This window comes from Muntiacus reevesi, chromosome X (genome assembly GCF_963930625.1).
Source record: "Muntiacus reevesi chromosome X, mMunRee1.1, whole genome shotgun sequence".
NCBI classification, from domain to species: Eukaryota; Metazoa; Chordata; class Mammalia; order Artiodactyla; family Cervidae; genus Muntiacus; species Muntiacus reevesi.
In genome coordinates, this window is record NC_089271.1 from 31452088 (window position 1) to 31479818 (window position 27731).

At 37.0% G+C, this 27731-nt stretch overlaps 1 protein-coding gene across 2 annotated transcripts in view; it reads right to left on the reverse strand.

Moving 5' to 3' along the window:
• Positions 1 to 27731, reverse strand: part of DMD (dystrophin) — a 2163935-nt gene that overhangs the window by 1436547 nt on the left and 699657 nt on the right. For both annotated transcript variants that reach the window (XM_065915496.1, XM_065915495.1), the window contains 2 exons: positions 26112 to 26287; positions 50 to 173 (listed from right to left, as the gene is read on the reverse strand). In XM_065915496.1, coding sequence (XP_065771568.1) covers positions 50 to 173; positions 26112 to 26287 — 300 coding nt within the window. The remainder of the gene's footprint in view (positions 1 to 49; positions 174 to 26111; positions 26288 to 27731) is intronic.

Here is a 27731-nt window from a genome sequence, read left to right on the forward strand (position 1 = left end):
ACAAGCAGCAAAAGTTAGAAAAATACATACAAATTAATGCGTAACCTACATTGACTTTTTCTTTAAGTTCTGAGAAGTTGCCTTCCTTCCGATAGATTGCAAATTCAGGACTCTGCAACACGGCCTCTGAACGAGTAATCCAACTGTGAAGTTCAGTTATATCGACATCCAACCTAAGACAGGGAAGAATAAGGATCATTATTTCTTGATTATCTCTTTCTTCTGTATGGAAAAAAAAAAGGCAATCTATCCACATTTACCATTCTTCTCCCAATCTGAAACTTCAGCCTGATGCCCCTATTAATGTTAATATCACTACTATTTCCCTAGTCAGGTTGGCTCAAAATTTGGAGTCTTCTTTGATCTGGTCTTATGATCACTGAGGTAATCTTATTCATCTCAATGTAGCAACGATCTGTACACTATCTCCTATAAGCTACTCTTCAGCCTTTGCTTGAAAGTCTGCATTGATTGAAAAATCATTATTTTCCAAGATAAATCATTGTTTGGGAATGTGTTCACAACAAACAAACAAAGATTCCTGTTGGTAGCCCCCATTAAACCGTACCTGGAATACTCATGTCCTTCATGTCGTCTCCACAGCCATACTGAGGCTGCATTTGGTCACGTGACTGCCTATGGCAAAGGAGCTACTGGTATGTGTAATGCAAGCACAGGTTTGATTAGTGCTCGAACCTTGGATCTTGTCTTCATGGAACACACACTCTGAGAAGGCATGCGTTATATAAGAATTTCAAGGATCCTAAAGGCTCCAAAATCACTGCAGATGGTGATTGCAGCCATGAAATTAAAAGACACTTACTCCTTGGAAGGAAAGTTATGACCAACCTAGACAGCATATTAAAAAACAGAGACATTACTTTGCCAACAAAGGTCAAGGCTATGGTTTTTCCAGTGGTCAGGTATGGATGTGAGAGTTGGACTGTGAAGAAAGCTGAGCACTGAGGAATTGATGCTTTTGAACTCTGGTGTTGGAGAAGACTCTTGAGAGTCCCTTGGGCTGTAAGGAGATCCAACCAGTCCATCCTAAAGATCAGTCCTGGGTGTTCATTGGAAGGACTGATGCTGAAGCTGAAACTCCAATACTTTGGCCACCTCATGCGAAGAGTTGACTCATTGGAAAAGACCCTGATGCTGGGAGGGATTGGGGGCAGGAGAAGAAGGGGACGACAGAGGATGAGATGGCTGGATGGCATCACCGACTCGATGGACATGAGTTTGAGTAAACTCTGGGAGTTGGTGACGGACAGGGAGGCCTGGCATGCTGCGATTCATGGGGTCGCAAAGAGTCGGACATGACTGAGTGACTGAACTGAACTGAACTAAAAGTGTTTGAAGGAAGCTCACTCTTGCCAGGCAGAGAGACCACGGAAAAAAGCAAGTGGTACGGAAATGGCAACCAACTCCAGTATTCTTGTCTCAAAAAAGCCCCATGGACAGAGAAACCTGGCAAGCTACAGTCCATGAGGTCGTGCAGAGTCGGACGCGACTGAGCAGGAGTGCCAGGAGAGTGAATAAAGCCTCCTTTGACCTTCTGACCCAATTCAAACACCAGCTGAATACATCTAAGTAAGTGCTCCAGCTGACTTCACTTAGAGCTACAGAACTGCCCACGTTGCAGGATTGTGAGATATGATAAATAACTGTTGTTTCAAGCCATTACATTTTGAGGTGGGTTGTTATGCTGCAAGAGATATGTGATCACCTACACTGTTATCCTCAAACACTCTTTTTTTCCAGAGATCTATGGAGCTAATGGAAATTAATTATTAACTCTGATTAGGTGATTCAGATCCAGTTAAAGCAGAGATTTTCAGGGAGTCACAGATGAGTTGCAAGGGTGGAGAATGTCTAGGAATCACTTGAAATTTCAGGCACAATTCTGAAGGTATGTGCATTTTTCTTGAGAAAGAATCTATAGATTTTGTCACCATCTGTAAAGAATCTATGATAAAGGGAATTTAGAGACCATCTAATCCAATCGATTATAAAACAAAATAGACAAAAGTATCCAGGAAAATAAACTTATTCGATTTTCACATGAAATGTGTGGGGTATACCAAAAATACAGATACAAGATGCCAAGTAATGTACTGTATTTGCCATGCTATAGTTTTTTTCTCCAATACAGCCCTCAAACAGTTGAAATCAGCTGTTTAAATCTTCTAGAATAGTAGCCCCAACATTTTTGGTGCCAGGGACAGGTTTCACGGAACACAGTTTTTTTTAGGGGCTGGGGGTAGGGATGGAGATGGCTTCTGGATGACTCAAGTGCATTACATATATTGTGTTCTTTCTTTTTTTCTTTATTTCTATTATTGTTACATCAGTTCCACCTCAGATCATCAGACATTAGGTCAGGCAGGTTGTGGACTCCTGCAATAGAAGATATCTGATGGTCAGCCTACCCTACTTCTAGTTACTTTGATGATATTCTTTGGTTTGTGAGTATCTTACTTTCCTTAAAATTTGATTCCTAACAAAATCATATGAGGGGTGTTTACTATAATCAGGAAAGAATAGGCAAGTATCTTCTCTCTTTATGAATACTTTCATAGATGTAGCCTTTAAATCAAACAAACCTGTGAAGAATTTTTTATGTTGGTTGCAATCTATTGTTTTAAAATTAAACTGATAAAAAGTTTCACAGAACACAAAACATTTCCAAAAGCATGGCCTCCTTTGCTTTCTTACAAGCCTGTGCTAAATAAAGTATGACACATCTCTTTGCTGTATGAGGAGATGGAGGCTCAGATAAATTAATTAATTGATCTCAGATTGTTACTACCATAGGGAAGAAACTTAATTGATCTTGTTCACCATTATATCCTTCACCTCAAAGAGGGCCTGATTCATAGTAATAAGTATTTACTGAGTTTCTTATTTACCAAGGCTACCCAACTAGAAATAGAAAAAAAAAAAACCAGAGATCAGAATTCAGAGATTTTTTTTATTCTAAATCTCACATCACTGAATGTCAATCCTTTATTTCATTTGGATATGAATCATACATAGTACTGGTGTTTCGTTTTATCATACATGGTGGCTATCTTTCCTATATTTGATTTTTGCAGAAGTTTAACTATTAGGTCTCCTATTTCTTCGTTTGCAATGTTGATTTAAAAAGAGTCCTTCTGCTTGCTGCCAAAAATCTTTCTCATTGATGTTAATTAATTTATAAAATTAATAGTTTTCAACTATGGTCATTTAGTCACCCCACAAATCCAGCACATGTTTCCCATATCTTAAGAAGGACATTTTTTCTCCTTTAGCCCGGGATAAACCTTTGTGTGTTTCTGCCTGAGGGCATTCACTTCGCCAGTATATAAGGCAGGCCAGGAGTGCTGGGATGTTAATAGCTTAGTTATGTGAGAGTCGGGGATAGTTGGTAGATAAATAATGCAGCTCCCTTGCCCTTCAGTGCAACCACCCTGAAGGATATTACACGCAGTATCTCAAAAGGTTCCCAGCTGGATTGAGTGCAGTTGCCTCCATCGATAATCTGCTCATGTATCATCCTGTGTTGGTTGCCTTTTCTTTATCTCACTTCCTCACTTTGCTTCCTGGGATTACTTCCTAAATTAATTACCTGCATCAAAATCTTTCGTCTCCAGATCTACTCTTGTGGAAAGCCATGCTAAGTCAATGATCAACAACCTCAAATGAACCCCGCATCCTGCCATGTTTAATTTTTTCACCTTGAGCTCTGACTCTCCACAGGAACTATTTTAAACTTTTCCCAAAGCTCTCAAAGCTCTGATCTGTCTTCTTTCTCCACCTATCAACAGATGACATCTATTCCTACTTGATGGAGAAAAGCGCAATTATCAGATTACAATTTCTTCCACTTCCACTTCCTATGTCCAAATAGTCAATCTTACCTGCCCGTGCCCTTCTCATTCCCTTCCCTTACAATGAGTGAGTTTCTCTTCTTTTACTTAAACATTATTGATGGAAGACATATTAATATGCCTTTGTTATTGACTGGAGACGTGTCAATACATTTTTAGAGAGTGATACAATTAATATCACCTTGTGAAGTTCTTAGAGCTTAAAATTGATCAAGGGTTCATTATACAACTTATGATTGTTGTTATTATTCACATTTTGCTCTGTTAGGTTTTTGTTCCAACTTGTGTATACTATAAATGTAAAATTTTCAGAAATGATGCATCACAAAATGTTAGGTGAAAAATATTTTTTCAGCAAATTTTATGCAGATATTTTCTGATTCTCCAAGTGACATATATACTAATGTCTCAGAAGATGACAGTTCTTCAGTATACAGTTCTGATTCAGACAATGTGAGTATTAGACCAACAAAAAAATGCTAGTGATTGATTCTGATACAGAAAGTGAAAATGAAACTCACAGTGCTAGAGAACGCTCTTTTGCTTCTGCAGAAAAGTGGATTGTAGACATCATTTTACAAAGCTCAAAAGACTTTACAGATGTGTCAGGTGTAACTATTGAATGTAATAACCCACAAAGTATTAGTGAAATAACAGAATTAGTTTTTGGTCAGCCAAAATAAAAATCACCAGCCACAGGCATTACTTTCTGCAAAAATCTCCCAGTCAATAATGAGTTAAAGCCAATCCCTTGGCCTGCATTTGGTACTTCATCCTCTTACTTCTTCTCAGGTATCTGAGTGTATCAGTTGGTTTTTTGTTTGTTTGTTTGTTTGTTTTTGTTTTTAATCTATCCACTGTAAATTCAATCCCTCTCTCTCAAGTTAATTCTTCATATGGAAATTTAAACATATTTTATTTGATCCCTTTATTAAAAATCAACACTCTCTTGACCTCCAGATTCCTCTCTTGCCATTCTCTTATCTTCTACAAAGGTAAATGTTTTGCAAGAGTTGTCCAGTTTCCTGTCAGTTCAGAGGGGGTCGCAAAAGAGTTGGACATGACTGAGCAACTAAACAAGAGCAATAACATATATCTGTGAATCTGATACAGATATCTCTACTTCAAGCATTTCTTCTCAGCTTCATAGCTACATAATCATCCTCTAACTCGATGACTTCACTTGCATGCCATAAGAACTCTTTCAATATATAATATCAAGACTTAATGTTTGAATTTCTCTCCCAAACCGGTACCTTCTCAGTGTCCCTCAGACCTATTAAAGGCATCACCATCTATCTATCACCTTTGATATTCTCTTCTCCCTTCCCTCCCATATTTAGCCAAGTCTAATCCATCAAATATTCTATTTCTTCTGAATTTGTCTGCTTCTCAGGATCTCCTCAGTTGGCATCCTCATTGATCTTACCGTTAAATGTGACAAAAACTACTGCAATGGCTTCTCAACTGGTTCTAGGCAATCTTTCCGAAATTCTCCCATCTGTTCCATGCACCACTGGTGAAATTATCATTTCTAAAACATACCTAATTATGTAACTTTCATTCATTTAACCATGCAAAGTTTTTCTATTTTTCTTAGGATAAAGAGAAAAATTTCAGATCTCTTAACCCTGTACTTTAAGTTTGTACTTCATTCAAGTACTTCTAGAAACAAAACTCGCTTCAAGTTTCGTAGGGAACCAAGGAGCCATACTTCAGTCTGTCCCTCCTCCAATGAAGTGAAATACTTGACTCTTATCCACCTTTCCACTGGAAACTTTCTATTAACATTTTGGAAACTTGACTTCTTAATATAATCCACTTTGCCCACTTTGGTGAAATTTGTCCCTTCTCCTTTACATTAGTCTGATTAAATTACACATCAAATATGCTAACTCATAAAGGTGAGATGTGAATATTCACCATTCAATGTCAATTTCTCCCTTTATTCTTGGTTTCTCTGGTCTCACACCCTTCTGATTCAGTGTATCTCTAGTAAAGGTGGCTCACGGCTGCCTACAAATCCATGAAACTAAAACTTGACTCAAGATGCTAAGCTGGCATCACAGCTGGGTGAGATTTGCTAAGGCCTATGTTGGAAAAAGTTTTCACTAGGCCTTTACAGTGATCTTGTTTGCACGTGTTATAATTATCCCTTACCACCATCTCCAATCAACTGCAAAGGAAAAAGGCAGAGGATATTTACTCAGTTTGAAACTAAATAATTTTCCAAAAAATCCTATACTTTTAGACATCTGTCTTTCTGAAAAACAGGAAATTGTGTATGTTTCCTCTCAAAACACAATTCCCCCTTTACTTCTGCCACAAAATATATACTAAGTGCTTACTATATGCCAGACATAGAATTAAATTCCACAGATAATAGAGTTGAAAATGCAGCAGTCCACATTATTAAGGAGTTTGGTGTAGCAAAGCATCCATTTGACAACAAATGCTTTAGACATCAGATGGGGGTTCAGCTCATACTGTGACTTTTGTTTAGGATAATCAAGAAACACCTTTTCACTGAATTAAGATTAAATCAGTGTCTATGCTAGAGGCTTTGCCCAGTAAATTGGTTATCTCTACACAAGGAAGCCTTTGTGGAGTCAACACCATGGTAACCGTCTGCTTGCTGCTCAGACTATGTAGAGTTTAAGGGAGGCCAGGGCACCAGTTGGCATGTAGTTCTGATAACTCACATCAATTCAGGCAACAGGATGAGAAATTTCATACAGAGGTCTTTCCTCATTCCATGTTTTTGTTTGGCTGGTTTTATAGATTTGAAACTAGATTGCGAAAGATACTTAAACTTGCCCTTGACATAAGGATCTTTTAGAGAGTGATTATACTCTCTTGATTTACAGATTCAATTTGAAGGGACTTCAATTTTTTTTCTAGGGAATTGGTGAGACGAAAGCTTCATCTAGGGGAAAAAAATATCTGTTCATAGGCATAAGTATCAATATGTTGCACTTTCTTTCTGAAAAGTAGTGGAATAAAGTGTCTATGAGTCTGTATTATTCTGACCTGTTAGACTTTCTTTTTTCTTTGATCACCGTGACATCTTCATTCCTGGGCAACAGGTGAAACCTAAACCAAATTCTTATATGATTTAAACTCTGAGTTATCACTCATCTAATATTCTGTTTACATTATTTTTTTTTTTCTGTTGCTTCGACTTGAGCTTGTTTCTTCAACTAGGATTTCCTTACTAAAAACTTTTTCTATCTCAATGTAATCCACAGTCAACCTATACTCCAACATGGAGCATTTAATATCATCCTTTTAGAGTTCTGGGACTTAAATGTCAGATGCTAGTACTTGTTTTCCCTCTAATATTTTGCCAATAGGCATCCACATCTCTGTATGCCGGCAATGAGGATGGAAGGGGAAGGTGGCGGAGTTTTCAAAAGCCTTCCTGTGCATCCTTACTGAGTGCCCATGGCCCACATTCAATGCTGAGTATCAGTGACATTTCCACTGCTTTTAGCAAAATGAACAAGGTCTCCTTCTTGGCTCCTACTCAGACCCTGGCGTCCAAGCAACAATTGCACATTTATTTTATTCCTTATCAATTTGGCAGCTATTGCTTCATCACTTTCTGTGCTTTGCCCCCTAGTTTTCACATTTGCACTGGCGTTGAATATTTTTCACATATCCTTGCTGAGATGTATGGCAAATTAACAGACTCCCCTGAGTTAAATGCATACATGTTTCTAAAATGGATGCTATCTATTCTCCCTAGCATTTTGCCATTGGTATTTTCTATCATGCTTTGTACTACCTGAGGCTGGGTATTTAATCACCAACTGAAGATATCATACAGATGTAACTCAGGTACCTTTTCAAAATCCTCAAGAATAGCAATGAAGAGTTATTTTCAATACATATGAAATCTTGGATTCTGTGCCTGTATTTTTCTTCCCTCATAAAATCACTCATTCCTACTAATTCTTTTTTTTTCACTTTTAAAACTCTCACAAAATATTGATAACGAACTGACATAGACTAAGTTGCTTATAGTGGACCTCTACACTGTTAGAATCAACTCATCGATAAAATTCCTTATAACTCACTCATCTTACTTTCATAACACACTTCACTCTGTACTTAATGTATTTCTATGTTATTACAGACTCTATCCCTTAAATCCAGTCTAACTTTATCCAACTTAACATTCTCTTTATTTAAAGAAAATTATGACTTCTATTTACAAAATGATTTTCTTCCTCTAAGTGTTGATGAATATTTTGTGCTATATTTTTCAAACATGTCCTAAAATCTCATCTTTGTTTTTATTCATGATTATCAATTTTGGGGACTTCTCTGATGCTCTGGTGGTTAAGACTGCATGCTCCTAATGCAGAGGGCTTGGGTCTGATCCCTGGTCAGGGAACTAATATTCTGCAGTGTGGACAAAAAAAAAAAAATCTAAAAAGTTAGCAATTTTGAACTGTCAGCAGTATATCATTGTATGTAAATTGTGCTCCATGATAACTCTGCTAAATATGTCAGAAGAGCCTCTTAACAGGTGCGGACTGTGTTCTGTTAATATAGTGACTGCCATATATTTAACTGAGATGACATATTTACATAAACTTTAATTCAGTCGCTTTCAATATACCACTTGGAATTCATCATTCCCAAATGTGTAAACTGTGAAAGAAGAACTCCTTCAAGTTCTCAGATTTAAACTAATTTGATTAGTGAGCTAGGTTATGAATAGCCCTTTTACATCTTTAAATATCTTTGCATTTCATAAAAATGTACAAGCCTCTCCTTTAGCAGCCTGGAAGTAAAGTATTAACATTTGTGAAATATATTAACTCTTGCAGGATCCTAAGGCTGTAGGCCTAGACCAGGTGACTTAATAAATTAAAATTTTAATGTACATGTTAATTAGCTAGAACACAAGTTTTCATGTTCATGGAAATAAAAATCTGACTCTTGCTTACTGATACAACAATGTGGAATAAATCAGCCTGGAGGTAAGGCAAGACTTTTAAATTTTGCTTATTTTATGTTTTAATAATCATATTTATTCTTCCAAATTTCTAGAACTTAAGAACACATTTTACTTTCATATTCAGTTCAGTTCATTCACTCAGTCGTGTCCGACTCTTTGTGACCCCATGGACTGCAGCACGCCAGGCTTCCCTGTCCATCATCAATTCCCAGAGCTTGTTCAAACTCATGTCCATCGAGTTGGTGATGCCATCCAACCATTTCATCCTCTGTCACCCCCTTCTCTTCCTGCCTTCAATCTTTTCCAGCATAAGGGTCTTTTCCAATGAGTTGGCCCTTCCCATCAGGTGGTCAAAGTACTGGAGCTTCAGCTTCAGCATCAGTCTTTCCAATAAATATTCAGGACTGATTTCCTTTAGGATTGACTGGTTTGATCTTGCAGTCCAAGGAACTCTCAAGAGTCTTCTCCAGCACCACAGTTCCATATTGGTATATGGCTATTTTTCAAATGCCTGACCATCTGATGAACTCCTACTGATCTTTCAAGACTTGGTACAAGATATACAACTTCTGGGAAGGTCTTCCTGATCAACCTGCCCCTTATTTTTCCCCTTCAACCTTCCTTCTGGGAAAACTCATCCCTCCCTCCCATATGTGTCCACATGTTACTTGCTTTTAAAAACTGGATAAATAGCACACAAATTAAGTTTGAGCCAGAGAGATCTTATAAAATATCGAATGAAACATGTTAAAAAGTATTTTTTAAAATCAATATAAACCTTGTTATGGCTAAAATATAAAGCATTTCTAGGATTTTAAGATGTGCTGAGTATACAGTGATTATTGCACTTATAGAGTTATGTAATATTATTAAAGGGGGAAATCCTATCTAATCAGGAGAAAATAAGTCAGTTTATACACCTAAATCAAGATAGTTTGTATATACACACGCAGATATGTGCATGCACTTATATAATGTGGACTTCTTTTCCTTGGTGGATGGGGCTGAAGAGGGCCACACGATTGCTTTAAATTTTTTCTAATGTATGTGAATATATATGACTATTTGTACGTAAATATATGTCTGTGTGTGCTTCAAATGTAAAGTAAATATAGTACCATAGAAAAACCACTGAACTCAAAGTCACGTGTCACAGGTTGTACTCACTCATCTTATTTACCTTTATGCTGCTTTCTTGGGCAAATGCCTTAACTTCTCTGATTTTCCTCTACTTCTTCCTTTAAATTTCACAAATTACAAAACTTCCATCAAACTGGTCTTAAAATAGAAACTAGCAAAGACTGTTTAAAAATTACGCTTCAATGTGTGTGTATTTATCTCACTAATTACAGCGATCTGACCTGAGATACAAAGCTGGGGTCAACTTTGCTTACACTGTAGGTTTTATACTCCAAATACATTAGTCTGCTCATCTAGGAATCAAGTTATAAAACATCTAAGGATGTTATGATTCTCACTTACAATAAAAACCATAAGCTCTTTTCAACAGTTTATACAGCACCTGAAACGAAATATGACGAACGGAAGAGAACACTGTTCTTAGTTATTATAAACTTGCCATATTAACAGTCCTATCAAATAATCTGTTTTACTTATGTTTGCATGATCTTATTTACAAGCTTAAATATATTTCTAGTTTTATATGTGTAAGTTTAAGCGCATTACTCATAAAATAATATGTTTCGGTACAGTAAAATTTAATGATTCCAGATTGCACTGAAATGCATCTTTAAAAAGATACTAAAAAATCAATTTCTCTATAGTTTACCTTGTCCTAAAATATGACTGCTTAACGTGTGCTTCAAAAATCTGAATTCTGGTCCAAAACATAAAACCTGTGCGTTTTCTCCATCGTCAGTTATGGCAAATCAAATTACATGTTTAATGTGTATAAAATACTGTTTTTTAAAAATATATGACCTCGAATACAAACCTTGGGATTTAATATTTTTAAGCTACAAATGCCTGAAAACTCTCCATGCATTATCTGACATTGAAATTAATAGCTGAACCTCTACGATAGTTAATTGTGCTGAATGATACAAAACTCCGATGAAAATATTGCTTCTCTGCAAAATGTAAAACAACTAAAATATTTTAACATGTGGTAGATTAAAATGACTTGGACACAATCTTCTTAGCTTAATTTGGTAATAAATCTCAATCATTTACAAATATATTGCTAATATTTACTTCCAAAATGTGATATAGTTGAAAAGAAGTCACTTTTACATCTTCTGTTAATATAACTTTCAGAGAAACACACTTGAATAACTAAGGGAATTCCCCAAATTCTAGTATGTCAGAACTAGCTAGATTAGAGGAATTAGGTATAAAGCCAGAGACCATGAAAGCATATGGACAAAAAAATGCATGGCCCAGAGGACTGGAAATAAAATGTTGCTAAGCCACAGATGCCTGGAGCCTATTTTTCATTTTCAGTAAATTGAAAGTCCCTTTGAAACACAGTTCTGTGCAAGAAAATCACCTTAACACAGGTTAATACAAATATTCTTTTAAGAGATGAAATCTTGTCATAGTGATACATCTTTGATCATACAATGTAATATGCTCAAGTTAAAAACTCTGAGCTGTTTATTTTAAAATCTAATTTAATGTTTATTTAAATGATGAAACAAAGCAGTATATGCCCTTGTGAGAAATAATTGTGAGCACTAGAGGGTGCACATTCCCTTCCACAGCTTGCCTGGACCTCAAATTGGCTTCTCTTTTATTTTCTTATCTACATAATGATAACATGGTGACAAATGGATTTTTCATGGGAGTTCTCTTACAGGGAAACATAAAATGTCCAAAGATACAGATAAAATGGTATAAAAAGAACATGTGAAGAAGGCACCCACAGATGCAAAGTTAAAATGCCTTCAGCTATTTTAACACACACATAAAAGTATTTTAAGTTGTAACACAGAGATTCCCTTGAGAAAATGTCTTCAAACTGGGGAGAAATGCTTAATCCAAAGAATATAGTAGCATTTTCTGGACTTTATAACTCAGGAGTTTTTTTTTTCCCTAGTTCATTAATTTTACCTACATTTTCGAATGTTAATAAACATGTAGACACTTGTGGTCTATAAATCTGCCTATAATTACATTCCTGTACCATCAACATTAAGTTTTTAGAATGTTAATTTAACATTCAATCAAATTCCAAGGAAAAAATAGCATTTAAGCATCTTGTTCATGTCATATGCTTTCAGAAAGAAAAAAATTAATTTGTTTCCCATGGTAATCATGTAGGCTATTTATTATAATCATTTTCATAGCTATATCAAGAATAGAGAGCTTCAGAAACTCCCTTTTTCTTTCAACACAGTGAAATATGGAGTTAAGATTCAAAACCAGATATATCCAAATCCAGCAATTTCCACTACACTATATGTATATTCCTTTGTTCCAAATAAAAGGGGAATTATCTTTTAAAATATTAAGGAAAAGTCAACATGAACTTGTTTGTTGCTACACAGTACAGTCTGGTAGTTACTACTAGGCTAAATATTTTGGATTATGCCAGAATTTGGCTGAAGTCTTTAACACTATGATATTAATTCTGAACATTGTCATTAACTTAAACTATGATATTTAGTTGTATAATTCATACCCTCATGGCATTATGAATTAGTTACTTTTCACAGTTTATTTTTACTTTGCAGTCTTCCTTAATTTCCTAAAATCCCCACTTTCCAATCTGCTGATGTGTTTTCTGATGTTAGAACTCCTTAAGCAGAGATGACAAAAGTTACGACCAACAACGGGTTTAACTCGATGGTTAGTACTGGAAATCCTGCACTTGGAAAAGCAGTTCAATTAGATGGGACTCCCATCTAAGCCCTGTTGGTGAAAAAGACACTTAATTTTGAACAAAAATCTTTTTTCACTGATAAAGATCTCTGTATTTAAAGAGATAGCCAAATGCTGCAGTGTTCCCCTAGAGTCAGACGGTAGAATAGCCATAATCTAGAGTAACTGCATCATCTCCACAGACAGTCCTAAACAAACGAGTAAACAGTCTCAGTCAAGACTTTATTTCCAACTAAATAATTTGATGAAATTACCTTTTAGTTCTCTCATTAGAGCTCAGGAATGCAGCATCCTGTGGAGAGGGTGTGGAAAAAAAGGAGCCTTCCTTTTTTCCAACAATGGGAAAAACAATTCCCATTGTTTGTGGGAATGTAAATTGGTGCAGACACTATGGAAGACAGTATGGAGGTTCCTTAAAAAATGAAAAATAGAACTACTATATGATCCAGAAATCTCACTTCTGGGCATATATCCAGAGAAAAACATGATTCGAAAAGATGTGTACCCTTCAATGTTCACAGTAGCACCATTTACAATAGCCAAGACACGGATGCAACCTAAATGCCCATCAGCAGATGAATGGATAAACATGATGTGGTATATAAATATAATGGAATATCAGCCAGTCATAAAAAGAATGAAATAATGCCATTTGTAGCAACATGGATAGACCTAGAGATTATCATACTAAGTGAAGTAAGCCAGACAGAGAAACACAAAGATCACACGATATGTCACTTATAAGTAGAATCTGAACTAATGATACAAATGAATTTATGTATAAAACAGAAATAAATTCACAGACATAGAATACAAATGTATGGTTACCAAAGGGGAGGGATTAAATTAGGAGCTTGGGATTAAAATATATGGGGCAGGAGGAGAAGGGGATGACCGAGGATGAGATGGCTGGATGGCATCACCAACTCGATGGGCATGGGTTTGGGTAGACTCCGGGAGTTGGTGATGGACAGGGAGGCCTGGCGTGCTGTGATTCATGGGGTCACAAAGAGTCGGACACGACTGAGCGACTGAACTGAACTATATATAAAATAGATAACCAATAAGGACCTACTATATAGCACAGGGAACTATACTCAATATCCTGTAATAACATATAATGGAAGAGACTGCAAAAAAAAAAAATACACACACACACATAAATATGTATAACTGAATCACTGTGCCATACGTTTGAAACTAGTATGACATTGTAAATAAACTATATCTCAGTAAAAAAAATTTAAAAATAGAATGCAGCATCTTGTTCTAGATGTCTGGTTTCAAATCCTGACTGAATTGCTTTCTGCAAAGCTTGTGACCTTGAACAAGTCACTTTACTTTTCTGTGTCTCTTCTTCCCATCAGCAAAGAGGATCAACAATAAAAAAAAAAAAAAAAAAACTATTTTATAATGCTCTTTTAATGGTTAAATGTGTTAATATGTGAAAAATATTTAGAAGAGTACTTGATATATGGCAGAGACCATACATGTAAGCTGCTGTGATTATTGCCTTCCATGACTCTTTCTTGCTGGGTTTAAGCCAGCCCCGGGCCACCTCTTACTTTCTCATTTGAGAGTGGGTCTATCCGTCTTAGTGTTCTGTTAAGGATCGATAAAGTAAAACTCATTCTTGTAACCACCAGAATGAAAACTGCAAAGAAAGCTACAACAAAGAGTAAAAGGCAAATACATAAAAACCATCAACAGCAAAATAATCTAGTCTATTTCACCCTTTTTGGCAGGGATAGGCAAACAATGGTTCAGCAGACAAATCTGGCTTGCCACTCATTTTTGTGAATAAAGTTTTATTGGAACACAGTCACGTTCACCATTTACATATTGTTTACAATTGGTTTCTCCCGACTGCAGCAGAATGGAGCTCTTGCAAAAGAAATAATATGGTGCAGCAGCCTAAAATAGGGATTATCTGGTTCCTTAAAGAACAGTTTGCTGACCACCTTTCTGCTCTATAAAGTTGTCATGGTCTATCTCTCCCAACAGAGAGGTAGGGCCAAAAAAGTGTGGTTCACAGTAGCCATATTGCTTTGCTCTCTTTCAAAAATATACATTGGCTCTCGATGACCAGATTAAAGTTCCTTAGTCTAGCACTGAGTACATTTTTTTCCCTATAATGAACTCAACTTACCTTTTAACCTCATCCCTTAATTCTCTCTTTCATACCACATATTTCTGCTCCAAGCCAACAGAAACACCCCAAACCCTTTATCAGTGCCATTTGTATAAAGACTTGTAGGACAGCCGGAATCTGCACTGCCTTTCTCCCTCATCTTGAGTCCAATATGCCCCTACCCTTTAACTGTATACTCAGATGCTAATGTCTCCATGAGCTTTCTATGCTCAACTGTCAAGCAGGACTGGAGGTGATCCTTTCTTCTTTATGACTTATGACTTTTCTAATATTTCACTGGTACTTCTTCATGGCATAGTGTATACCATGAGAATGCTAGGTTCCTGAGGAAAGGACTAAATATGGTTTTTGGTCACAGCAACTAGACCACTTTGCACATCATAGTGATCCATTAGATATTATTGAATGATTATGAAAATTAGCAAGAAAACTAATGGTGCTGTCGCTACTAGATTCTTGAAACACTATGGACTCATATTGACTACTGTGTGCTGTGCCGTGCTTGGTCGCTCAGGCGCATCTGACTGCAAGCCTATCAACTGTAGACTGGCAGGCTCCTCTGTCCATGGAATTCGTCAGGCAAGAATACTGGAGCGGGTTTGCCATTTCCTCCTCCAGGGGATCCTCCCAACCCAGGAACTGAATTTGCATATCTGGATTCTCCTGAATTGGCACAAGAGTGTTCAAAGAACCTCTCCATTCATTGACTGGTACCTTGGACCTTGTGGGAGGCAAGTTAAACTTTAAATACTCTCAGTGTGAAAGCTTGCTGAGTTTAAAGGACTTCAACATACTTTTATCTTGTGGGTCTTTAAAGTTTAAATAACTTCCAGTTAAGGTTTAGAAACTCTAGTACAATGCAGAAAGCCATTTGAATCTGATGTGTACTCACTGCTCCACTGTCACTTCCTTAGCATCGTGAGTTGTTTCAGTTCATCTACCTCTTCTAGTGAGCATCTGTGTGTGTGTGTTAGTCACTCAGTCATGTCTGACTCTTTGTGACCACATGGACTATAGCCCACCATGCTCCTCTGTCCAAGGGATTCTCCAGGCAAGAATACTAGAGTGGGTTGCCATTCTCTTCTCCAAAGGATCTTCCTGACCCAGGGACTGGACATGGGTCTCCTGCATTGGAGGCGGATTCTTTACTGTCTGAGCCACCAGGGAAGCCCATCTACTTCTTTTAGTGAGCATCTCTATGAACTTTAGTTAAAACTCAAAGCCAGCTCAGGCTGACATAACTAAGTGCTATAGATGAATGGCTTAAATAACACAAATTTATTTTCTCATAATTCTGGAAGCCAGAAATTCAAGATCAAGGTGTCAGCATGTTCAATTTTTGGTGAGATCTCTCTTCCTGGCCTATACATCATTGCCTTATCACTGTACCCTCACATAGTAAAGACAAGAGAGAAGAAGCTCTTTGATGCCTCTTCTTAGAATGGCATTAATCTATCATTAAGGCCCCACCCTTAAAACTTCTGCTAGTGAAGTAAGCCAGAAAGATAAAGAACATTACAGCATACTAACACATATATATGGAATTTAGAAAGATGGTAATGATAACCCTATATGCAAAACAAAAAGAGACACAGAAGTACAGAACAGACTTTTGGACTCTGTGGGAGAAGGTGAGGGTAGGATGTTTCAAAAGAACAGCATGTATGTTATCTATGGTGAAACAGATCACCAGCCCAGGTGAGATGCATGAGACGAGTGCTCAGGCCTGGTGCACTGGGAGGACCCAGAGGAGTCCGGTGGAGAGGGAGGTGGGAGGGGGGATCGGGATGGGGAATACGTGTAACTCTATGGCTGATTCATGTCAATGTATGACAAAACCCACTGAAATGTTGTGAAGTAATTGGCCTTCAACTAATAAAATAAAATTTAAAAAAAAAAAAAAAACTTCTGCTAAATCTAATCCCCCCAAATAACCCATTTCCAAGTAACATCATCGAATTGGGGTTAGGGCTTTAAGACATGAATAATTCAGTCCATGAGAGCCATACATTTTATTTGCTGAGTGTTAATTCACAGAGATACAGGTTTCTGACTAGGGAAGACATAAGAATAAGAATATTCTTAGAAAATGTTAGAACAAAAATATTTTCTCTTATAACACAAATGTGGTAATGGGAAGATGTCTGTTCTAAATTAATAATTGGGAACTCAACTTTCTCCTGGAGAGAGCATGTTTATATTTGCCTAAATAATCATCAACAGAGACACATGTAATAAAATTTCCACAGTGTGGAGGCCAAAAAGGAAAGTCATATAAATTCCATTTCAGAGGTGAAGAAACAGATTCTGAGTGTGAGTAAGTGACTTGCTTTAGTCACATCTTTGATAAGTGGAAGATGCAAGGCCAGAATCTACATCTATGCAGTCACAGGCCCATCCCATTGACTCTTTTGGATCTAGTCCTTATGTTTTTCTTGTCCTCTCTCTATCAGAGACATTTTCTGTTATTGCTTGTCCTCTTGCTTGTGATTAGAGGCCCTGAAAGAATACTGGAAGATGGAGGAACACCACTCGGAGATGGTAGCAGAGTCTCCAAGTTGGGACCTTCCAACAGGGACTAGCAGTGTCAGGATGGCCAGACAAGAGCTTAGATCTAAGAAGGAAGGGACCATCCAGAGGAAACTGAAGCCACAGTAGACATGACTTGTGCAGTGCAGAACCTGTGCAGCCATTCACAGCTGTCCTAATATCTGCCACCTCCCTAAATCCCTTCAGGTATGATTCTTAAATTCTCTTTAGCTTATCCCTTTCTTTACATCCAAGCTGCCTTTCCCCTAGTTTAGTCTCTGATAGTTTCACATGTTGCTTCCCAGCTTTTCATCACCTCCTTCTCCAAGTCCCTGGGTTATATTTCCTTTCTCTGAAACACCTCGAGTGGTTTTTGTTTTCCTGACAAGACTTACAAATACCCATTTGATATCCCATGAATATTACTTAACACATACAATGTGTGAACTTCTATATTAAGTGCTATAGTTCTAGAGTTGCAAATAAATGGCTCCTGCCCTCAAGGAGTTTACTAGAGATACATATGCAAAAACAAGATGATTACAATGAAGTTCTGCAAGTGTTTGAATGGAAGGATTGTCTGTCAAGGCTGAGAAATGTCTGGGAGGTTAGGTTCCCAGAAAGAGAAGGTAGTTAGTTAAGGAAAAGGAATGTGGGAGCTGGAAAAGGGAACATAATGAAAAAGGATCTTCAACAGAGAGAACAGTCAGTACAAAGAAACATAAGTTTGAGGGAATATTGAGCATTCGGAGATCAGAGGGCGGTTCTTTAAAGCTGAGCAGAGGGCAGCGCCATTTGAAATGTAGTGTGTGGCCAGTCTGTGAACTATCTGTTAGTAGTTTGTGACAAGAAGAGTCTTCAGAGCAGAAATCAATGAAGTCATGAAGCACATGATTTCATTTGATTCCTTTTTAATTGCAAAACTTTCCTGACAAAGGCAGCAGTGCACTGATTTATATTCTGGTTCCAGCTCTTTATCTCATTGTGTACTGGTAATAAATGGTTTGCAGTCTATTTTGAGTAGCACTGGCATATAAAAAAAATGGGTAGGGGAGAAGGGATTGAAGCTGGAGAGTCAGACAGTCAAAGATCAGAAAGGAATTTCTGTGCTATGCATTTCAAGAACCACAGGCAGAGGAATGATCTAATTAAAACTGCATTTTGAGATATCCCTCAGGACGCTGTGAAGAGTGTGGATAAGAAGGGTGAGGCAGAGAAATCAGTTAAAAATTTCATGCAGAAAACTATCAGAGACTAAACTAGGGGAAAAGTAGCCTGGATGTTTAAAAAAAAAAAAAAGAGATAAACTAAAGAGAATTCAAGAGGCATACCTGAAGGGACTGAGGAAGGTGGAACTATCTGAACGGCTGTGAATGGCTGCACAGGCTGTGCACTGCACAAGGCTAGAAGGCTGTTTGCAGGAACTATGATAAGTATGATGTGAATGACACTCTCTAAAGATGGGCAGTCTAAACTGCAGAACCTCATTTGTGTTTTCTGTAAGAGGTTCAGGTGCAAATGCCCAAAAAATATGTGGATGCTATAGGTATGAGCATCAAAATGGAGGTTACATTAGAGATATTAATTTAGAAAATATCAGGTATAGATGGTTGAGAAAAGCAAGATGATACATGGCATTCCCCTGGACAACAGAGTGCCATGAAAAGAAAACAATGCTAAAATATGTCTTTTGGAGATCAACAGGAAAGGGAGAGGAAGATGAGAATGGGAAGACATAGTCGAAGTGTTAGGAGGAGAAAAGAAACAGGAGAGAACAATATCTCAGAAACTGAGAAAGCAGAAAACTTCAAGAAGGAACTAATCACCACTGTCAAGCGTAGCACAGAGGTCAAGACAGATAAACTGAAGAGTGACCTTTGGAGCTGTCAATTAAGGAGATCTCTGGTAAGCTTGTTGAGTATAGTTTCAGCACTTGATGTACAGAATGAGAGGGTGAAAGAAAGACTCAGAAGAACGGAAATAGTGGTAGTTCATACCTTCTGACTAAAATCAACTTTTCTTTGCATTCAACCATGCTGCTTCTTTTAGATGAATATATGTGACTACCATTTTCTTCACTCAGAACAAACTGTATGGTATGGTTCTGGGAAGATAGCTCTACCTTCCTCTTGGTTGGCGTTCTTTTGTGCCTTGCCTTCTGGAAGAGTACTTTTTCATACAACTGCTATGACTAGACACCCAGTTCTCAGTACAGTACATTTCAATTCGAAACATGTATTGGGCATCCCCAAATTAGAAGGCCCCGTAGCAGGTTGAGAGTAAGATATGGATCCTGACTTCAGGAAGCCCTGAGCTGAGGGTGTGAAACAAGCATATGAAAAGATCATTTCAACATAAAGCATTAGAGGTGTCACAAGATGGGGCTACTTTGGGGAAGCGAGAAGCAAGAATTAGGATGAAACTAAGATGCTGCTCTAGTGCACTGATTTAAAATGTGGGCCCTGAACTAGCAGCATCAGTATCACCTGGGAACTTGTGAGATATTACGATTCTCAGACACTGCCCCAGACCTACTGAATCAGAAACTCTGCTGGGGACCAGTAATCTGCTATTTGACAAGCCTTCTAGATGACTGATGTATGCTAAAGTATGAGAACCACTGCTCTTGGGCAAGGGTTCTCAAACGTCAAGATTTATCAAGAATGAACTGGAGAGCTTGTAAAAGATTCCTGGGTCCGCAAGAAGAGCTTCTGATTCAGCAAGTTTGGGGAACAACCCCCAAATCTGCACTTCCAGGAAACCCCCAAGGGATGCTATGTCATGCACCGCAATGAGCATCACTGCTTGATCTGTTCTCTGGCCACTTAGCGTGCCTCTAGAATTATCATTCTTATATTCTTCAATACACATTTACTGATATTCTTGACTTATATGACAAATTAGCTTTAAGAACCTTAAATGGATGGTTATCTTTTTGGAATATCTGAAGATGGTCTGTAAGGTTTCTATTATTCACCAATAGTAGTTTCTGAACTGAAATTTGAGTTTATGACCAAGGTCATTTGACTCTAATACATAAAAAGAAGTAGGGCATTTCAAATGTAACACTGGAATGGAAATTAGGAGACTCAGCACTAGTCCTTGGTTTGCAACTGAAAGCAAGTTATTTAACCTTTCAGAACCTCAATTAACCTGTAACCAGGAACAATTCTAGAGTGTGGTTTCCTTAGATAAAAGGAGCAAGGTTTTGTTTTTCTGGGCCGTGCCATTGGGAAAAAAATAATATTATCACTAGAGGAACACTTCAAGTATTTTAGGACCAACTTATCATATAGGAAATAAAAAACGAGCTCTTAGACACATTAATCATCTAATTAGATTCTTTGAATAAGTTAAAATGTTTTAGTTTACAACTTCTAGATTATAGTTTGGAAATTAAGTTAAATACTTAAAAAATAGCTTAGGCATTATTCTCAAAAAATTGCAAAAAGAGAGACCTCATCTAACACATCTAACTTCCTTCCAAGGATGTGACATAAAGTAACATTATTTAGGCAGTAGATTTTTATAAAAAAAATAAAAAACACAAGCTGAAAAATAGAAAATACAATAATTACTCAGGTACATAATTATCTAGGCACTTTCTTCCACCATTTAGTAAGTATATGGGACATAGCAAGAGAAAGCAAACTTAAGACTGTCTGCTTACATAGCAGAATATAGAAACTCAGTGAATTTAGTTATTTCTAAATCTCTCTACACTTCCTTTGAGGTCAGGGATGCTTTTATTAACACTATAACTTAAAAATCATCTTTCTTGAGATTGCATTTATTTAAAAAACAATTCCATTTACCATTGTTTTCATTTAGCTGATATAAAAATGTAAATGAAACCTTTTGTGAAAAGTTTCTTAAAATAACTGTTACATGATTAGGAGTGAATTCTCCTCAATGAACCCCAATTAACTGTATAATAGATCTAGTTTTAACCTAGAGTGGGTTCCACACTCTGATAATTACCTATATGTAAAATAATATCACTGAACTACAGGGATAATTTATTTTAGAAATAATTACCTTGTGACCCAAGATCATTAAGCACTTTTATATATCTTAGTGTAAGGAGGACAATTTATGCAGTAAATATAACAAATGTAGAAACTTATCATTATTAAAAACTACATCATTTTTAAGTATCATTATTAAGGAATCAACTAAATGCACCTTACATAATTAAGAAAGCGTAGTGTAGTACAAAGCTGAATTTTAAATCCCTTAATAGTTTTGAGTAAATAATGATGTCCTATTGGGTGAAATTAGAATATTAAAGATGATCAAAATGTTCATTTGTTTGTTGTTTAAAAAAATCCATGAAGAAGTAGAAGGAATTATTTAAATGCTACTGAAAAATAATATTTTAGTCATCACAATTAATTGGAACTCTATTACTCTTTCAACAAATATTTGTGATTATTTATTATATATATGGTACTATGTATGAAATCTAAGTAAAATATTAAAAAACCTGATAACGAGATTCCTTTGTCGTGATTGGTGATGAAAAAACTGTACGTGGGTGACACCAAGGCATATAGCAAAAAATGAATGTAACATACTGGATGGAGTGGAAAGATTCAGGGGAAGCTATGCATAAAATTGGTCTTCTCTGATGGCTCCACCTACAATGCAGGAGACGTGGGTCCGATCCCTGGGTTGGCAAGATCCCCTGGAGGAGGGCACGGCAACTCACTCCAGTATTCTGGCCTGGGAAATCCCATGGACAGAGGAGTCTGGCGGGCTGCAGTTCATGGGATCACAGAGTCAGATATGACTGAGCACGCATACACAAAATTGGTGGGAGAAACATTTTATACCATAGGAAGGAATTTGTGTTTTATTGTGGAGACAACTGGAGCTATAGGGATCTCAAGTCAAGAGGGTCACCATAAAAGCAACATTTTAGGTACATTAATTGAAGGCAGATTAATCAGAAAGGGGAGGGGCAAATCTGGCCACAAGGAGGTATATGGTTTAAGGCATGGTGTTGACAGAATGCTTGGAAAATGGCTAAAATGATGGCACTTGCCCAATAATATAGTGTAACAATAATAATAATTAAGGAAAAAGTAAAGAACAGAAATGGAGAAGTCAGACAGTAAATTCTGTTTTGAAGAAGATGAAAAGTCAATTTTCTGTTACATTTAGTAAGCTTCAAAGGATGCTTATTATGAAATTTCTTTCCCCAATAGTACATGACCACCATCTCTACCTTCTCTACCAACCATCATCTTCACTATCATCACTACCTCAATTACCACCATCATTTCCACCACTGCCTCAACCTCCATAGCGTTAACATAAGCAAGCAAGACCACTAGCTACGGCACTTGTTGAATTCTTACTACCTTACAGGCAACTGTATTAAATGTTTCTTACTTAATCCTCACAGCCAGTGTTCAATAAAGCGAGGATATTGAATCTGAGGCACAGATACTACATAATTTGCTGGAATCATAAGCTAGTAATTAAAACAGGCAGATTTCAAATCTGAGTAATCCTGATTCCAAAGTCCATGATTTTTCCAATATTTGCTACTTCTTTAGCCATGCAGACAAATGAGTTATAATAACTAAAATATGTGTGCAATGTCTGAGTAACTAGGTGTGGGTAATTGGAGGCAACAAATGTTTGCAATTGATAAAAACTGAAGCACTGCTTGGATGCAGTAGTAGAAGCACCCAGATCATAGATTTAAAGATAGAAAGTAAAATCTGAGGGAAAGAGTCAGATATGAAGCTATGAAATTTGGGAATCATTCATTGAGAGTCAGACTTGAATCATCGAGAGGGAGTAATTCAGATAAAGAAGTCAGAAGGGCAAAAAGATTTGAATTTATGAGATACTACCATAAGAATTAGGCAAAAGGAAGAAAAAAGAAAAGTCAGGTAAAGAATAGTAGGGGTAGAACAGTAGTGCGTCAAAGCTGAAGAAAGATATCTTTTTTTTTTTTTCAATCAGCATTCAGTAGGTTGTCGACACTACAGTCTTGGCAGTTAAACACTACTAGTTCTCACCTGGGAAAAGAGAGAAATGCTAGTCACCATGATGTTTTCAGTCATGTTTGCATGACACCTCTGGGACTCTTACAATATTTCAACCAATTCCCATCCTATAGACAATTATCACTTAACAGAAAATTGCACCTAAATGTCTGCTCATTTGCTGTCTTTGTTCAGTCTAAAAGGGTCAATCTTGACTCTTACACAGAGTGTCTCTTTTACCCTACTGTCCAAATCAGGACACATCTGAGAGTGAAAGTTGGTGCTTTAGATAATTAAGCTGGGACAAAAGGTATAATTTGTGATGATTCACGCAAACAGAGACCTAAGATCACCTTGGTCATTTATCTACCAAAGAAGCATTTAGCTACACAGTCCAGGTTCTGTAGTCAGGTTCCTTCAGCTGAAACCCTGGCTCAGGCACTCTGAAGCTGTGTGTAATAGTAATAATAGCCATAACTATTTGGTAGATATAGCTATTTGGTAGGGTGAGTGGGAAGAATAAATGAGCTATGTAAATAAAGCATTTAATCTAGTGCTGAGTACATAATAAAATCCTCAATAAGTGTCAGTTTTTATTTAAATAATATATCCTTTATGTTCCTAATTGGACATGTCATTCAAAGAACTTAAAAAAACTGGTGAAAGCATACGATACAAACAGAATTTAGGAGACAAAACATTTCACCACTTAGTCACACTCTCTTGAAAACAAAGAAGTGCTCAGAACACATTTTTCCTAACCAAATACAGGAACCAAGAAGAAGCTTTTGAAGATAGAGATAAGCAGGAATCAACCTGCTCTGTTAATATCCGTATTAGGAGGGTCATGAATGCATTAGGAGGGTAAGTTAACTAGGCTTCCATATTGCTCTGCTTGGATATTTGTTGGAAAGCTGTTAGGTTGTTGCAAAGGATTCATAAATCCATGTGCCTACAAGGCATTGTCTGTAGACATATATTGAACAAGGCATCAAATTAATAGCCATGCTATTAAGATTAATAAAAGGCAAATTCATTAAGAGCTTTACTGATTTATTTTTGCTGTCACACTCTTTCTCCATCAATGAATGTTAAAATTTCAACCGCTATTATGAGCAGAATACTTGGAAGTTGTCATCCCACATAGAATGCCAATATTCAAAGATTCGAGAACCATCTGATAAGAACAAGCTTGAGTAAAATGGTCCCAATGAGGGGCAAATTGTAAATATTTGGGGATTTGTAGGTCATATACTCTCTGTGACAACTACCCAACCCTGCCTTTGTGATATGAAAGCAACCAAGGATGATACATAGGAGAATGAGTCTGATGTTGCTTTGATAAAACCCTACTTGGGGACACTAACCTTCGAAGCTCAGAAAATTTTCACATGTCATGAAATTCTTTTGGTTATTTTCAACCATTTAAAAATGTAAAAACAGCTCTTAGCTCACGGGCCATACAAAAATCAGCAGTGGGCTGGACTGAGCCCGTAGGTTTTAATTTGTTGAGCCCTGGACAAGAGAATTCACTCAGCCAAGCAGCTCCAACCAGGGAGAAAAGCCCTGCAGTGTACTGTGGAATTATGAAAGTAGGTTATAAGTCACAGATTAACAGGGAAGTACTGAAAGTTCCAGGGCTTACCTGGTGGCTCAGTGGTAAAGAATCTGCCTGCCAATGCAGGAGACAGGGGTTTGATTCCTGGGTTGGGGACCCTGGAGAAGGAAAATGGCATCCCACTCCAGAATTCTTGCCTCAGAAATATGGACACAGCAGCCTGGCGGGCTACAGTCCATGAGTCACAAAAGAGTCAGACACAACTTAACGACTAAACCACAACATTGAAAGTCCCAAATGATGTACCTTAAAACTTCTCCAGGTGTTTCTTCCTTTGCCTAAAACATCTGACACTATTTTTATGTACATGTTATTCTCATGTTTCCCTACTCTTGTATACACAGATTCTAATGTCAAGTGTTCCATGCATTCCCCAACATATGTTGCTTAGAAATGTAAGGCCGATTTTAATGTTCTTTCTTAATCTTGGAAATATAATAATTGTCATGAAAAGGAAATTGTACCGTTTTTCTGATTTTCATGCTAGCTTTTGCATTTATGACATTTTATTCCCCTTTTAATATATCTACCAATTTACATAATACCTTACTTATCTACAACGTCTAGTTGAGAATATCCACAAAAAGATCAGTTAAGAATTCTAACACCTTCAAGATAAGACTTTATAAATATCAAAGAACAGGAAATCTGTTCTGTAATTACTCCTGATTTAGGATGCGCAGATTGAGACATTATGTTCTCGTAAACTAACAGAATGGATTGTGTCTATTATAGGTGTACTTCTTCTTCATGAAAACGTCCTTTCCATTACTGGGAAAAGGCATTTAATGCAAAAGTAGCACTGAATAGGCAGGCTCTTGATTAGAAAAAAAGGAAACTTTCAGGATAAACTGTATCCATGGCAGTTCATCACTTGCAGTTTCTTCTTTCAATCCAGAAAAAAACTCACATTTCCATTAAGCATTCAGTTTCTGGTGGGCCAGGGATTGCTTGAAGAAATTTTACAACTTACTTCATAATTTTCCCAACTTAACTGACATTATAGACACCCGAGGCTTCTGGAAAAACTCAGTAAAAACACTGCCATCAAAACAACTGTAAATGAGTTTTCCTTCTTAACAATTACTCTTGCTTGAGGATAAAGCCATGAGCAAGAGCTTCTCACCTTTTCTTAATTTCTGAATCCACAATAATCTGCCTCTTCTTTTGGGGAGGTGGTGGGGGGAGTTCCTCTTGGGCATGCTTTACCAGGATTTGCTCCCTCGTGGTCACCATAGTTACCGTTTCCATTACAGTTGTCTGTGTTAGTGATGGCTGAGTGGTGGTGACAGCCTGTGAAATCTGCAAGAAGTATTGAAACAGAGGTCACACATTGCTTGAAAGACTTCAGTAAAGACTGCTCGGAGTGGGGAAAGAAAATAATGAGAAACTGTTCCTGCTTGTTGGTAAATTGACCTTCAGATCAAAATAGCACCATATTGAACCCAAATCAAATTGTTTTATCTGACTTAAGTTATGTTGACTGAAATCACAAAGGCAAGTTATCTCAAAACCAGGAGAAAACTTAGTACCTCTTCAATTTATTGGTCCAGCTAAGGGGAATAAAGGGGGCAAAGGAGGAAAATTTAGGGTGTCATTCTGACATTTAATTAGACATGCTATTTAAAGTGTTCATGATGCTAACATAAATTTTGCTAAAGTATTCCAGCACCAATTTCACTCCTGGCTCACTCGACATGTTTATTAAACAGTTCACTGAATGCATCTTTGGTTTTCATATATATGATTATTTACAGTCTGTAAATTTTGAGACAAAATTCTTTGAACTGTGTAACAGATGACTTTTTAATCAAGCACGTGATCTTTTTAAATTATAACAAATGGTTAATAACAAGTGGTGATCAGTCTAGAAATACATTTAAGCTGAATGTTCTTCAAATGCTAAAAGCATACTACTCTTGATTTAAATTAGGGATTAAGTTAAAACATTTGAGTATCCAAAATTAGCATTCGAGTCTTCTCAGTTTAGAATCATACTAACTTTGTGTTCAGACCTTAAAAAGTTTTTGTTGTTGTTGCTGTTTTCTTTTTTCTAAGATATAGATCAAAATTCTTTGGAATAATATGTTTCGTGACCCATCATGAGAGGTCATCCCTTCAGTACACAGTCATTACCAGACTGATAAATCACAAACAGTGAGACACTCTCCTGCCTTAACCACCACCTTAACCACTCTTCTGCCTCACAGTCCTCCAGTTATGGGACTAAAAAGTTATCTCTTGTGATATTAATCATGACACTTCTAGTAATCCAAATTTTTCTGAAGATCTCTATCCAAGGAACCAAAACAGGCCTGCTTTGGCTCCACTCACAGGTACTTGACATGTACGCAGCCAAGCATTTGGTTGGGGCCAAGATCAGTTTGACTGATTTCCCTGAAATTTGTTAAGAGATAAGGAAAAGGTTTGGAGGAACCTCCCTGCTTCACACATGATGACCAATTCCTTCAATAAAAGGCAATCAGGAAAGCCTCATAATCTCATTTTAGCTTCCAAACAGGAATCGGCATGTGGTAATGAAATCTTTTTGTCATGATGTCTTATGCAAAAATGCTTTTGACAAATGCATTTTAAAAGTGCTACCCTTTGTGCAAGCCATATTGTTACAAATGCCAAGGCCTTAGGGACTACCATCTTGATAGTCTAAATAGTTAAAAAAAAAAAAAAAAAGACATTAAGAGATATCATGTTTCTACATGTGTCAAGCACAGATTTTATCTTCTCT